We start from the raw sequence: 15,712 nt of genomic DNA on the forward strand, positions 1-15,712 counted from the left end.
TTTGAATGTTCAAAAAGTTAAATAATTAAAACAAATCCCAAATTGTGAACAAATGTTGCTTATTTTGTTCAAAACAAAATAGATTCAGTTTCTTAATCTTTCTTAAAACGCAATATAGCTTTGGCAAAAGAAATTATCCTGAACATCTTTGTTTCATTGTTTTTTCAAGCCTTCTCAATTGCTGACCAGCTCCCTTTACAACAAACTCCATGCTTTTTCTTGCTGTTGAGTAGCATAATTGCAAAAGATCAAACATGGATATTTGTTCTGGTCCTGTTTTGAAAAGCACGGGGCAACAGGGATCTTTATATCCGAGCTGATCTCTGAGCTGCATCCTGTAACTGATCCAGGTGGTACACCCTGTGCTGTCTTGATAGCTGGACACACTTGGCACTCTAACTGCCTTGCTCTGTGAGAACAGACTGAATCTCAAGCCTTATTGTTAGCTTTATCTCTTTATTAGACTTTTTTTCTATGTCTTTTCTATTCCAATAGTGCATGTTTTTGGATGCTGTTCAAAGGAATGAATAAAGCAACAAATTAACAGAAAGCACAATGCCACCTGCTTCACTGCTTCTGGCTGTGCCAGGCCCAGAGGGCATGTGCAGTCAGTCTCTCTGTTCTCAGTGTGTGACCATACGTTCTTCTGTTCTCATCGCACACCTGATGTGTCAAACCCCCTTTGTCAATAGTTAACCTTTAGCATCTATCAGTGATAGATTTTAAGACTGAAGATCTTACAAGTCTGATCGCTAAAATCCACTTGTATTTTTGAGCATCTCTTAAAATCGTAAATGACGACATGAGCTCCTTTTTTAAAAAAAACATTTCTATTTCATACTCAACTTCTCTGCTCCTTTACCATATGGAGAGAATTAGGAATCAAGCAGATCCTTCTGTGTCACAACCACCAGACAGAGGTCCTTGACAAGCTGCAAGATCCCTGCGCTTTTTTGGGGAGAGTTGGAAAAGTCGAAGAGCGACATTGCTGCAAGGCAGTCGGCATCCAACAGGTCCATAGAGGAGCTTCCACAATCTAAACTCTGGTGAACTTTCCCCTCACTGCGCACTGTCACTTGGGGAATCCCAGTCACAGTCAGCTCATAATGGCATGACCCAGGCTCAGACTTAAAAAGTCTGGACCATAGGGCACAACCTGCATTCTGACTATGTGTGCTGTAACTTGGTTGAGCCACTTCAGAACCTTTCCCCAATATATTTCAAAGTAGATCACTTATCGCTTACCATCCATCCTTTCATTTTCTAATGACTTCATCCAGCATAGGGTCGCGGGGGAGCTGGAGCCTGTCCAGGTAGGAGCCTAGAGTACTGTCTACTGTCAGTCCATCACAGTAGATCGCTTTTAGTGCATATGACATTGTCAAACAATCAGCAAGTAAAGAGCAAGTCAAAGGGTTCTTAAATCACAGCTGTTTTGTAACACTCTTTTCCAACCTTGATATGATAGAAGCACTTGAAGCAGATATTTGTCCATAAGCTGCAAGAGAAGTAGAAAAGACATCAGACAGGCAGCAGCCTCTTGGACACATACTTGTTCACAAAAGCAGACATGGTAGTGACAGCAGTGAGATTTTAACCTCACGTTATTACCCAAAGAAACGGTCCTTTTTTAGGTTTTACCTTTCACATTCAGAGGGATCAGGGCACTTGATCTCTATGGGTCTGTATGGGGCATGCAAGGGAAATTCTGTTGAAAAATCATCTCCTAAAATATATCCTGAAAATGTCAGAAAAGCAGCAATTGAAAACAGCTGTGTTCCCGAGCGAGACTGACTCCAGTGTACAGTGTGATGGACTGAACTTACAGATTGCTCTCTGAGATTGAGATTGCTTTCTCTCCATCTTCAATTACTAGAAGGTCATTTTTTTATCTGATGTCATTTATAATGTGGATGAACAGTGACCGGGCAATGCGGTTTCCATGACTATTATCATTACATATGAGATGGTGCAATATAATAACAATAAAAGCAATAATAATTAGTCATTTCAGTGACACTGTTATATAGTGAGACTAGGGAGAGAACTGTGCATCCATAAACTCTGCTGCACAGTCATTTCAAATACACCATTAGTGTAGTACTGCTGTAAGAAATTAATCAAAAACTGTTCACCCTCTGCTCCAGAATACCCACTATCAAGCCACATACCAACTGGACCTTAAAGATTTCCAGATTAACAAATAGAAATATTATGCTTTTGGTATTGTTTGAATATGTGAAACGTAAAGCAAAAGAAATAATATTATAAAAATCACACACTTTTTGTTCTTCTTATTAATAGTATTATTTTGTCTTAATGTGTCAAATTACTAGTTTAGGGCTTTTAGCTCATTTAATTTATATTGACTGACATCTGGGAGAAACAGCCTGGAGGATGAATCACCCGCTGCACTGAAATGAAAACTGCTCAGATCTGTTTCAGGCCAAGGTAATAGGCTGTTTTATGTGAAGGTGGACTTTGCTGACCTCATCTCCATTACGGATGAGATCATCAGGTTCAGAAATGCTGGATTATTCACAGTTAGATCAGAACAGAGAAGGAGTTAAAGACCTGCACACAGCACCCACTGAAACCATGTGTTGCTTAGCCGGTCATTAATTCTCTCTTCCTGCCCCTGCCAGATGGCAGAGGTCACTGCAGGTCCCAGGGAAGGTCTGGCACTAACCATGCTTGCAGTGCCTAGTGCTGCAGATGCCCGCCTCTTCGCAGGAGGCCCTGCAGATGTCCAGACAGCAGCCATCCCTTGACTTCAATCCCCATTCCCAGTCCCTCCTATCCTGTGCTAAGCAGCTCTACCATCAGGCTGCACTCAGCAGCTGGCACAGCCTGGGATGAGGGCACCACCTGCTCCTTGGGCACGGGGTGTTAACAAAACAGCTACTCAGAAGTTGGCTCTTCTCTGTAATGTTTTTATTCAGAGGTGTGTTAAACAGTTTGATAAAAACTCTCTTCCCAAAATCAACCTAATCCACTTCCCTTCGATGTTTAATGGCAGTGGCTTAAAAATGACTTTGAGGTCAAATAGATGCAGCGTTCAAAGCAGGCTTTGTTTTTGTGGTCTGCATTACAGTTCTGAGGGATTTAGAAATACACGTCTGTGGATTTAGAAAAGCATGTCTGTTTTTTGAGAGCTATAGTCTAGTGCTTTTTTGAGATGGCAATAGTGTACTTCGCATCATTTTTGCTCTGGCCTGCAATTTTGTGCAAATATGAAACAGACTACAGCTCAATACCAGGTGACATTTTGCAGATAAACGCAGCCGGCTTTTAGCTTCTAATTTTGAATGTCTGTAAGGTTACAAATGAGAGGAGGCTATTTGGTAGTTAGTAGTTAATTGATCTGAGGATCTCATCCAGCCATTACTTGATAGAAACCAAAATGGTGTCTGGCTTATTCCACACTCCAACATCCTTTGGATGAAGAAGTGCCTCCCACTCTTTTGTAAATGCACTATCATATAGTTTCCACTTGCACCCTCTGGTGCTTGACTATACATTCTGAAGAAATCATTTGGATTGAACGTGTCAATACTTTTGAGGATTTTGGACTCTTGTATCAGGTCCCATCATAGTCATCTCTGTTCAAGGTTCAGTTCCTTCAGCTGTCATTGTTAGACATTCCATTTAGCCCTGGAATGTATATGGGTGCTCTTCTCAGGACTGATTCTACATCAGCAATACCATGGTGGCAAAAATTGTAATTCAAAAATGTAATTTCAATTTCAAATGAAAGGATAGAATGAATCTAAATAACGATATTTTGCTTACATACCATAGTTCGTACTACATGTAATGATGCTCAGCACATTAATTTTTAAGAAGCTCTTTTGTTTGTTGATTGGTTCCCAAAGTCTGGTTCCTGAAGACAATAGTCCAGCAGGTCTTGTAGCTGTCCTGTACTAATCAGTGGCTTCTGACCTGTGCAGGTGGGTTAGCTGGCCCAAGTAAGTCCTCAGTAGCTACCTCTGTCCTCTTTCTGAAGTCTAGTGCTTTTGATGATTTCTTGCAAAAGCTGCTAGTCTGTAGACTTGTGGAACCTGGGAAGCTCAGTAAAGCACATTATTGTAATTAATTCTTGAAATTTTGTACTGCACCGAGCTCAAACACTTCCTCCCAATGACAGGTGATCTTATTTCCCCTTCCAGGGATCCTGAAGTTCCATGAGGTGTACCTGGGGGACGGGCTGGTCGAAGGTGGCACAGATTTCCATGAGACGAGCAGTATCAGCCTGCAGAGTGCCAACAGCTCCACACTTGAGCAGCACATTGCCAATGTCCGTGAGGCGCTGGGCGTGGACTCCTACTACACCAGGTGAGGGGTGCAAGTCAGGGGCTCAAGGCCTGGCCTTTTCTCTTCTGAATTTGGGAAGTAGGAAGCAGAGGTTTCAGCTGCAGAAGGAGTCTTTGTTTTTAAATATACCTGGATGAACACCTGTACGTTGCCTTAGCTGTGCCATCTACACATTCAGAGCTCAACCAATAACAGCAGGTCCTCTGGCATCATTATTAAGATGACAAGGACACCACCCCTCATGGGTAGAGAAAGAGAGATTTAATTTGAAGGCTAGCAGACAATGATTGCACAAACAATTATTCAAGTACTGTGTTTGCAATCAGTTCCAATCATAAGATTAAGACAGACTAATAAAACATGGCTGTGTAAGCACTTCAGACAGATTCGTTTTTCATTTTCCCACTTCACCAGTCTTCGCCAGTTAATCAATCCCGATGTCTGCAGGCATTATTCTGAAATATCAGTGTTAAACTGTTCAGCCAGTTTCATTCTAACCTATGGATGACCATATGACTCCATGTTTCCCAGATTAGGATTTTAAATATGCCCTTAAATGGAAGTACATTCACTTCTAAATTAAGCATTATAGATTTGAGTACTGTTGCTTAATTAACCCTGGAGAGGAATAACAATAAATGTTCATAAAGCAATTAATTGCTGTTTTTTTGCAGTTACAAATATTTACTTGGTATGATTATTAAGCTTATGTGTAAAACCTAATTCATAATGACTCTCCAGACCAAATCATTAATATTGATCATTAAAGGTTTATTTCACAAGGTCATTAAGCACCAATAAAATGTGCAAGAGTAGAATGCTGAATTTGCACATTAATATATTTCAAGTGGAACTTTAAAATCCCATGCTGTCTCCTAATGTCCAAGTATACTGTACATGCAACCATGTGGTCACCCTTTTCCCTGGAAACCCCATCCAAGTAAATGAGTAATCTTTCCACAGAACTGGAGTCTCCATTGTGTTGACAGAGGAGGTGGCATTCAGGGACCCAGACTCATAATTGTGAAAGCTGTTTTTCCGCAGAAGGGACAGGATGATCCTTTGTCCAGTTCATCACACAATACAAATCTCCACTGCACATCTATATTACTGTTGCAGACGGGGCAGTCCCAGTAGGCAAGTACAAACAGCACAAATCCATTCTTTCACTTTGGGATGAGATTTTAGCTCCCACTAACAAACCTGTGCAGCCTGCACTGGAAAATCCATTAGCTTTTTTCACCATGGGTGATCGTAGAGAGGCAGAGAGTATACTGTATTTGTAGCCTAAAGCCAAGATCTTTTTTTTTCTACTGCTTCATCACTTGGAGCATTTATTTGAGTAGTGAGACAAGCCCTCACCACACACCTCCAGCAAGAAGACATTTTAACAGCAATTGAAGAAGCCAGATCGTGCTTATAAAGCTATAACTCCCCTACCTTAATACCTTAGCAGGAGCTACTGATTACATTAATTCACCTATCTGCATCCCATACTCATCCAAGACACTTGCTACAACAAGCACTGTTAGAGTAATAATTTGAGTTTTTCGAGTTTTCAAACTCTAAGTCACAGTCTTTAAATATTTGCTATAAATATTTGCTGTAAACTATAAATGCATCTGTCTCTCAATCATTGCAGCAAGGTGTCTGTAGAATGCTAAGTGTTCCCTGCACTGCCATGAGAGAGTGTCCATGAGCAGTTTCCAGAAAGGCTCTAAGACAATGTAAATCAGAATAGATATGACATCTTCTGAGTCTGAGGAGGTACCTCAGTTGCTTACACATCGCCTATGGGGTAGCTCTCTGAACCAGAGCATGGTGATCGTGAAGATTCCCCCCACAATACCACTCAGTTCCACAGGCCCCCGTTTCAGAAAAGGACATGTGTTTGCTGTTTTTGCCAGCTATTGCACCACAAGCTGTAGTTGTCAATGTTTCCAAACAGGATAACATGGGACTTCCTGGAAGTCGTAAGCATGACGCCAACAGACTCTACTGCGTATGTGGCTGTGTGTGGAGTAAATAAACTGAAGCCATGTTCCAAGTTTGTATCCTTATCCTAAGCATAACGGCATAGATTCAAAGTGCAACCTAAGAGAAACGCTAAGCAGTTGACTATTAATGCCCAATGTGGAAACACAGCAGTAATGACCCTGATACTACAGGGAGCAGGAAAGCCAAACCACCTATTTTATTTTTAAATGTTTTTCCAGGAAGAGGGCAAGGGCACCGTTCACACCACCTCCACTGTGGGCAAAACTATGCTGTGCGAGTGACCTCTTGAAAAGAGATTAGCCTAGACTTTAACCTTTACTGCAATACAAAAATGCCAAGAAAAACTATGGTAGAAAAAAAATAGGGTGTGTTGTTTAAAGTTATAAATACAAATGAAAAAATATCACATTATATTTTTATCATGTTATATTTTAGGAAAACCGCAAATTTCCCTTTAATAATGTACTGTATAGTACTCCTCAGCAAAAAAGGAAATCATTGTTACCAATGACTTTGGAATGACCAATTAAATTAATATTATTATCAAAACTATGGAGTGAAAGAAGGATGGACCTTCTTAAAAAGCAGCTGATTGTTACACATACTGTAGAGATAGCAATGTGATTGTTACACATACTGTAGAGATAGCAGTGCTATCTCAAGCTGAAGTGTTATTGAAAGAATTCGAAATGCAGAAGGGTAATAAAGTGTACAGAGTACTGTAGGGCCAGGCTTGAAGACATCACCAAGAACCAGCTCATCATACTTCTGGCCATGGCTGTTGTCTCTGCTTCCTACACCTTCAGCAGGTAGAGCTGCACTGAATACAGACGCGGCTTAAGATTTGGGTTGTGTGTGTGTTATAGACCGTGTACCTTCTCCTTTATGATAAGCAAATAAGACAATTAGCCTTCTCTGTGCTCTGCTGTGACCATAAGTGAATTTTCTTGATAGATGTCAAAGGAAGCTGGGTCATAATAGTTAAAAAAAGAAGGAACTATTTTATTACAATTTAGCTTCTTTCTTCACCTTTGCGAATCTGTTAATCAAGTGGGAGATTAATTTCTCTGTGAGCTGACTGGTTTAATCCTGCTGTATTAAAGGATCATTTAGTGCTTCGATGGGATGCTATAAATGCGTTTCCGCTTGGCTAGGTGCAATATGCCACCTCCAAAACCCCATCCATTCACCAGTGAAAACCCTCATTTTCCTCTTCTGTGACTGGAATACATCACTGCTCCAGGACTAATAAACACGGCCATCTCGTGGACCAGCGGGGCTCTGAAAATCAATATCCAACAGGACTGCGTAAACAAACATGGAAAAAATGGAAGTGTCCTAGATGCTGTGCGGAGAAAACACACTGTTGTACAGTATGTTTACATAGTGTTTGTGTAGTGTTAAACAAAGAGTCCTTGATCAAGCGATGCATTATATAGCTATGATAGAGCACAATTATTTCCGTCAGGCATTAAAGTATGTGCCAAGTTGGTAGTTGGATGAAAGCAGTATTGATTTGTAGATAAAAATGTTTTGAGTCAACAGCTATAAGATACACGGTTAAGAGATTAAGTAGGGCTTTGGCTGATCACAACTTTTATACAGTTATACAGCAGACGTCTTTGTAGTGCAGATTAAGATTTGTCAACGGGGATATGTGCTTTGAAAATCTGTGACGGGCATATTTAGATTTGCAGTCACAAGTGCGTTAGCCGGTCAAATTTGACAGGCAAACAGCTGCAGCCATTCGATTAGGTTCATAAATGCCTTAATAGATTGCAGGATCAGGTCACAGGGGAGCTATTGGAGACAACGGGATTTCAGGTAGGAAATTGTGCAGCTGGAGGCAGGTGCTGGAGTACTCCTGGGGAACAGCTGGCTACAGTAGGTGGACAGACATCAGCAGGAACACTGGTTACCCGGATTTGTATTGAGCATGGGAAGGCACATAGTTAATCCTTGCCGTTCTGTCCAAAACTCCTTATAAAATGTATTTCTCTTACAGCTCAGTTGAATCTTTAAAAATATTTTAAGTATCTCACTCTAAACCGCAGATGTTGGCTTTATTGTGTTCCATAGCACTCTATGTGCTGTTATATTTATAACTTTGGCTGTTCCATGTGACAGAATTGAACCATTTCTATAGATATCCCATTGGGAGGAGAACTTTTGGTTTCTTAGCCAGAAGCAGCACAAGGGACTGGTTTTGTTTTGTGTGATTTAAAACGCAGGCTGTTCAGAGGTGGAAAGACCCCAGTCCTCAGCATCTCCTGTGGCTGCAGAAACAAACTCTTAATTGGCAGCAGTGGCAGAGAGCACAAGGCAGAGGAGCAAACACTGAGACAGGAGTGATTTATACAGGCTCTCCCCTGCGCCAGAACTAGCACATCTAGCTCCAAGATCATGACCTGAATAGCCAGGGACTTAACCCTGTATTTTGCTTTTTTCTATCTCAAACCTTCCTCTGAAATCTTCATGTTCACTGTCTTGATATACACATGACAGCCCTCTAGATTGTAGTGCAAGGGCTCCAATCACCAACCGCTGAGGTAAGAAACCCAGGTTTTGTGTAAACATACTGTATATCTGTTGATCACATATCTAAAACACTGAGTCCTTTAGGACTTGTGAGTTTTCCTAAAAAAAAAAAAAGGAAATCTAATCAGGAAGAGCACTGGCTTTGACACCAGAAATTATTTAGAGAGTCGTGATGTCATTTTCACCAGGCTTTTATCTCAATTTAGCTCACAAGGTTTAAGACTAATTGCTCAGGTTGCTCACGTGATGACTCCTGCAGTGTGCTCACTCCACATTCCTCTCCCACACGCTGCTCTCTTAATCAGCATATCGCCCAGCTGCTGCATATCCCTGCTTTAAAGGAGCAGGGCCAGGAACGATACATCAGTTACAGTTACAGACCGCTGGATGTACATGTTACTGACCTACTGTGTCTTGGAAGCCGAGACCCTTTCCTAGAGACCTCAGCAATAGTTGAGATGAGAAGTGGAAAATCCTTTTTATAGACAGAATATGTTAATAAAGTATTAATAGAGTGATAAAAGCTGCAATAAGTCAAAAGCCTATAACAGGTCAATTGCATAGTCAGGGCCATACCTCTAACCCCAGATCCTATTTGCAGAAGTTAGTCTTTAAGCTATGAATAATGATTTATAAAACTATTTACAAATGGATCATAAGACAGTTATTAAATGTAATTCTGCAGCTTCTAAAGAGAAATACGACCATGATTGCAGCTTGGTCTCTCTTGGGAAGCGGTTACATAACAGTCAGTGTGAGATCTTACCAGCTGTTCCATTTCAGCTGCTGGAGGTGAGCCCACAGGTCTGAGCAGGTCTGCCAAGAAGAGGCAGTGTCTGTGGTCAGTCACTGGACAAGAGCTGAAGCATGGAACACATTCACCGGCAGCCTTTTCAGTGTTTCCCCTGCAGGACCCAGGGATTTTTATTTTACTGCTCCACTGTTAATTTACATGCTGTGGACATACCTATATTACAAGACTTCAGTGTGTTCTGAGCAGACCTCTCATTAAAACCAAGTGATATGGGAACAGTTACAACACGAGGAAGCCATTTGTTTGACTGTAGCTTACGTCCCTAAAAGGTCTCTTCAATCTGTTCTTGAAAGGATGTCAAGGGGAATCGGCTTCAAGGTGGTCAAGGTGGAGTGTAACAGACATTCACAACCCTCTTGCTAGACAGTAGTTCTAGAGACAAGTCAGCTCCAGTAACAGATTTTAATTTTGTGAGAAAATAAAAATTGCCATTTTTGTAGGTACTTTTAAGCCATTGTACCACACTGTTTGCTATATAAAGACTGGGAATTGCTTGGCTGTGTGTGCCAAAAGCGATCAAAGCCTCTGACTCCAGTTTAAGTCCTCATCTGTACATTCAGATTCTGATTTGCGACCATCTTTGTTTTGCCCAGTCTGGTGTTTCTTCAGTCTTTGGCACTGCAGAAACGCTGCATCTGGAGCTGTAAAAGCCAGAAGCACAGAACAGCGTGGCACATCAGAACTGTTTCATCACTTTCTCAGCCTGTAGTGGCCCTCTACTGATCCAGACACATCTCCCCAGGGCCCACGATGGGCATCTGAGCTGTCATGCACTGACAGTAGCATGCAGACCATCAGCTCACATCACTATATATGTAAATTTGTCAAGAGGGATGTCTGCTTGAAAAACAGGATGCAGACACTATAGAGATCGTCCAAAAATATCATCGCGGGGTTAGTAAATGACTCAAATGAACAGATGCTATTGTGCTTCGGCTGTTGTTAGGAATAAATTTTGGCACAGTAAGGATACACAGATATTACTTCACAGTAATGGGTGAACTTGTTTTACACATAGAAACAAAAGTCATATGAATGGCTAAAATAAGCTCATTCACTCAGAGGGCAATGGGTGGTGTGTGTGCTATAGTAAGCCCTGTTCCACAGGTGTAGAGTAGAGTATTCACTTCCATGACATAATCGTGTCCCTAATTATTATCTGTGACATCACTGCTAGTAACACACCTCTCTGAAATTACTGTAGACCTGAAGTCTCTAGGATTCTCACTTGCAAGCTGCTTCCAACTTTTGGCAACTAATGAAGTAGCCCTTGCTTGAACCTGTGACATATGGCTTTTTAATGTCAACCAGACTAGGGTCTTGCTCCAGTTCTTGATCTGATGGAAGCATGCTTACTTGGCAAGTCTTCATTTATTGTGATTGACAACAGATAGTCTTCCTGAGATGTACTAAACTGTTCTGTTGGCGCCTTGAAGACAAACACTTAATTCATCCAGAAGCCTGCTGCTCCTAACATCGAGAAGGAAGATTTTATCTCTCTGCCACAGACGATGATGTCATTACCAAGTAATGTGCATGATGGAACAAAATAAATATTGACACAGAAGAAAATCTTTGCTGAGATTTCTGAGAGTGACAGTCTCCACCAGTCTACCAGTGCCTGAGCCATTTAATTTATTCTGCAGTCAGACTGCTCATAGGGAACATGTTTCATGTGTAGATAAAGACACTAATAGTGAGAGCCATTTTCTTTTTTTTCCTTCCTTTGTTAGTGGGCAACTTGCCAAAGCAACTATTGAAAAGCAGATGAGGAAATCCTGCAGAGTGGAAAGAAACACTCTCCCTGTCTGATTGTATATTTATTGTATTTAAATTATCAAAGGGGGGGTCATCTATCCTCAGCTTCATATTCACAGAACATATTCACTCCCCCTTGTGACTGAGCTCTTTTCATTTTTAGGAAGATAATTGACTCTTCTCAAAGCTGATCTTCCCATGTAAATTACTCATTAACTGAATGTAATTAGGGCTGAGCGTTGTATGATCGTTAAAAAAGAAACCTAATAACTTTGCTATAGGATATCTCAAAGAACATGTGTATTGTACGAAAGTGTTATTATCTGAAATGAAGTTGAAAGACTAATGTATTCATCTTATTCTTAATCTGCAGTCAGTTGAAGAATCTTAAAGTACTTTAAAATGTTGTTGTAGGATTGTGGTAACATCAACAGAGACATCACATTTAAATAAGAAATCAAAGCTAACAAACGCAGGTGTGTTTATCTATTTAAAAATGGATAAAAGTCTTAATAAGCAAGCAGATCAGCTAAAGGCATCAGTTAGCACTGGTGATTTAGAGCTCGGTTCGAATAACAACCAGCAAGTGTTGCAAACCACAGGTGTAAAGGACACATGGTGATTCATTAGCATTTAAACATGATTGGAATTATCTTATGCCAGAGGTATGCAATGCTCTACCCCTGATTGTTAAGGTTTATTCTTGGTATTATGTATATCTCTCATTTTGTGTATTCAGATACACTTTTCTGTAACTTTGTCTTATTATTAAAACTTATTACAAACTGAAATATTCATTTCTTAGAAATGAGCTTGGCCTCTATCTTTTGGGGGATTTTGCTGATCTGACTTCTTCCCAGATGAATTAGCAAATCTAGAATATTGTAGAGCTTGTGCTGTTCCATGAATCCATCTACTTAATGAAGATGCCAAAATCAGACTTCTAAACAAGCTTTTGCTTTGTGCTGTTCATGTCACTGTGTTCTTTTGCTGTTCTAAATGAATTGCATGTGTGGCAGATTAAATCCATCAGTACAGTCAGGCAGAGGGTATTTTGCTTTAGCAAAGCATTGTGAAAGTTTAAAGTGAGTCTGTGGTGGATTTGAATAATGGGCTGGGTTTGTCACAGAATTTTACTGCCCTGAAATTGCCTTATGAGACACTTGAAATCTGAGAAAATGACAGAAAATGAGGTTTGTGACCAATTACCGAACAAAACACAAATTATAGTCTGGGAAGTCCATTTCAGGCTGCCAGCTGGCCTGGATTAATTGCCTAACACAATAAATCAATCACCACTACGCCATATATGACTATGCAATCACTAAGATTATTCTAGTTATTTGTTGTTAATTGTATATATTTATAAACGTATTAAAGATATACAATTTTCACAGATACATGTTTCCCATCTTGTCTCCTAAAGTGGTCAATACAAATTGATCTTAGTCCCTAGAATGTTTGAATCTCACAGCAAATAGCATGTTATCTTTGATCCATTACCCACTAGTGTTTGCAGCCCAGGATAAAACAAAATAATACATGTTTTGCATTCTTTCTAAGTGTTCAAGGCTGCTGAGGAAATCTTTGAAATATATCACCATAACAGAGAGGGCCTGTAATGTGAAACCTAAAACACGAAGATGCTTTGGCAGTTCAGCCTGCTATTGGTTTGCTACTGATTAAAATTGGAAAAGAAAAAAAATAATTCTGAGACGCAAAACCATCCAAACTCATTAACAAAGATGACAATATAATTGTTCTTTGAGCTCTTAATTACAGCCTTTTCCTTCTTCTCTTAAGTCAGATTATTAAAGCTTTCTCTGAAATATGGGCATTCTTGAGATGATATTGATTTTTTTTTTCATTTTTAATGACAGAGCTTATTCAGAGCTACAGTATGTGATCTTATTAAAATGCCTTTTGGTCAGAGCCTGCTTATATGTTTCATAAGACTTATTATACACACAAAACTCTTTTGAGCCTTCATTTTTTTCTTTTGTGAATGCAGTGCATGCAAAGAAAATATTGTGCTTTAAGAAACATAAGCATTTAGAAGCAAATAAGTGCTTTAAGAAGCATCTTGAATAAAGTCAGTAATTGCTGTGCCAGCATTCAGCTTAAGAGTTTTGTCAGTACATTGGAGCAGCTTTTAACTCAGTTATTAGTTTGTAATCATTTAAAATCATAATCTTTATTTATTTGATGCTGAACTGAAGGACATTTCAAATCTTACAACCACACAAATGCTCAGTTGCCCTGAAATTGTTTTCTGTATGCTATACAAAAGCTTTCAAAACTAAACTTACAGGTCACTTGGTTTTTGTTATATCAGTCTAACCAATGGTCATTATCAGGTTTTGCTACTCCTATTTTTTTTTTAAGTACAGCCTCTTGCTAATCAATTAATACCGTTTTATAAAAGAATATTAAAAAATGGATTTCATAAATAGGAACTTAACAAGCAATGGCAAAAATGAATATAGCAATTCTGTATTTCCCATGAGTTCCTACATTTAAGATTCAATGGCCCAGTTATATTAGAAAGGCTGTTCATTCGGTTTTTCATTATGATCTTTTTAATATAACTGTAGCCATATTTACAGATGAACGAATCATCTAGTATAATTACTGTCTTCATTGCTTTGGGTGAGGACGAATGGGGACAGTCCATCTTATTAAATACAAAATTCCAACTGAACATCACACGGTTTTGCACATCTGCTCTAAATGCACATTCATTGTGAAAGGAATGCCAGTCTTTTAGGATCGGATTTAATTTAATATTTTGACATTAGATGAGTAAACTATATGGATCTCCTAGTTACCACATTAAAATAAAAAAATAAAACAATTGTACTTATTTTGTACTGATTGCTGTAATTCCTTTCTGGGTGATCTGGGAGATCAGTTATCTCAGGATTACAGAAAATGCATTTCACAAGACTAACTACAGAATATTTGTTTGTTTTAAAAATCTGTGTTTCTTTGGCCGCTTCATGTTTTCTTTTTGATTATGACTGAAGAATACATAGCTTGGCTCCATCTTATCCAGTTGAGTTACTGGTATTGTGTGGGTTTGCAACTGCTCTATGGAGTGAATACACAAGGGTGCAACAGCGCAGAGCACGCAGAGTTATCTGTTATTTCTCACAAGACTGCAGAGTGTTACTGTGCAGAGTGAACACACGTGCTCCAGACTGTAACTGTGTAGAGTGAACACACATGCTCCAGAGTGTTACTGTGCAGAGTGAACACACACACTCCAGAGTGTTACTGTGCAGAGTGAACACACAGACTCCAGAGTGTTACTGTGCAGAGTGAACACACAGACTCCAGAGTGTTACTGTGCAGAGTGAACACACGTGCTCCAGAGTGTTACTGCGCAGAGTGAACACACAGACTCCAGAGTGTTACTGTGCAGAGTGAACATACCAGGCTTTGGTGTCTTGCCTCTCCACTCTTCAGTGTCAGTTTACAGAAACTGCAGTAAAATGTAAATGACAGAGCACAACAGTCTTCCCCTGGGCACGCAGTCAGGGAGCCATAGCACTGGAGAGATTCACAGGCCATTGGGAACAGATGCTGAGAGGATATGCTTGATGAGGAGCTGTTTCATGTGTTGTATGGAGACTGGAGCTGGTACCAGAAGTCACACACTTCTGGCTCTTCTGTTTAATTATTTGGACTTTTTCTTTTACATTTTTTGCTTTATATTGGTAAATTGATTTCTCTTTCATTATATTTTTGGTAGTTTTTGCTTCATAAAGATAATTTCTTTAAACTCAGTATGGGACTTAATATATAGCTAGTACTGTATATTTTGATAGCTAGTTTGTTTTGAAAGCATGATAATGTCTATAAACCAGCAGTTTAAGCAATTAGCAAGTGTCAAAGTCATTTAAACAAAAACAATTTAGTTCAAAAAGTTTAGTTTTGGGGGCTCCTGAGTTACTCATCCAGCTAAAGTGGTTGCTTGATTGCAGACTGAACTATGTGATATCAGCAGTTTGTGCCTGGTAATGTTACTAGCCGACTGTGACTGAGATTCCCCCTTGGTGGCATACAGTTGGCTGAGCACCACTAGAGTTAAAATGGCTAGGGTTGTCCTCATTCTCAGCAACTCAGTGATCCTTGCAGTGCTAATCGTCCTCGTACAGGGATGTGTTTCCTGTAACGTGTCAAAAGACAAGTGGCTCAAGGGTGAGCAGGTTGGAGGGGTGCCAGCATTTGGATTTCCACACTCTCCCCTTTGTGTGGTCATGAGGATCGAAGCTGTGAGCTGAAATG

The 15,712-nt window shown here is 39.9% G+C and overlaps 1 protein-coding gene across 4 annotated transcripts in view; it reads left to right on the forward strand.

Annotated features, from left to right (window-relative positions):
- Window positions 1-15,712, forward strand: part of ttc28 (tetratricopeptide repeat domain 28) — a 470,745-nt gene that overhangs the window by 425,445 nt on the left and 29,588 nt on the right. For all 4 annotated transcript variants that reach the window (XM_088618610.1, XM_088618612.1, XM_088618611.1 and 1 more), the window contains one exon: window positions 4,170-4,335. In XM_088618610.1, the coding sequence (XP_088474736.1) occupies window positions 4,170-4,335 (166 nt within the window). The remainder of the gene's footprint in view (window positions 1-4,169; window positions 4,336-15,712) is intronic.

This window comes from Lepisosteus platostomus, chromosome 24 (genome assembly GCF_059453375.1).
Source record: "Lepisosteus platostomus isolate fLepPlt1 chromosome 24, fLepPlt1.hap1, whole genome shotgun sequence".
NCBI lineage: Eukaryota > Metazoa > Chordata > Actinopteri > Semionotiformes > Lepisosteidae > Lepisosteus > Lepisosteus platostomus.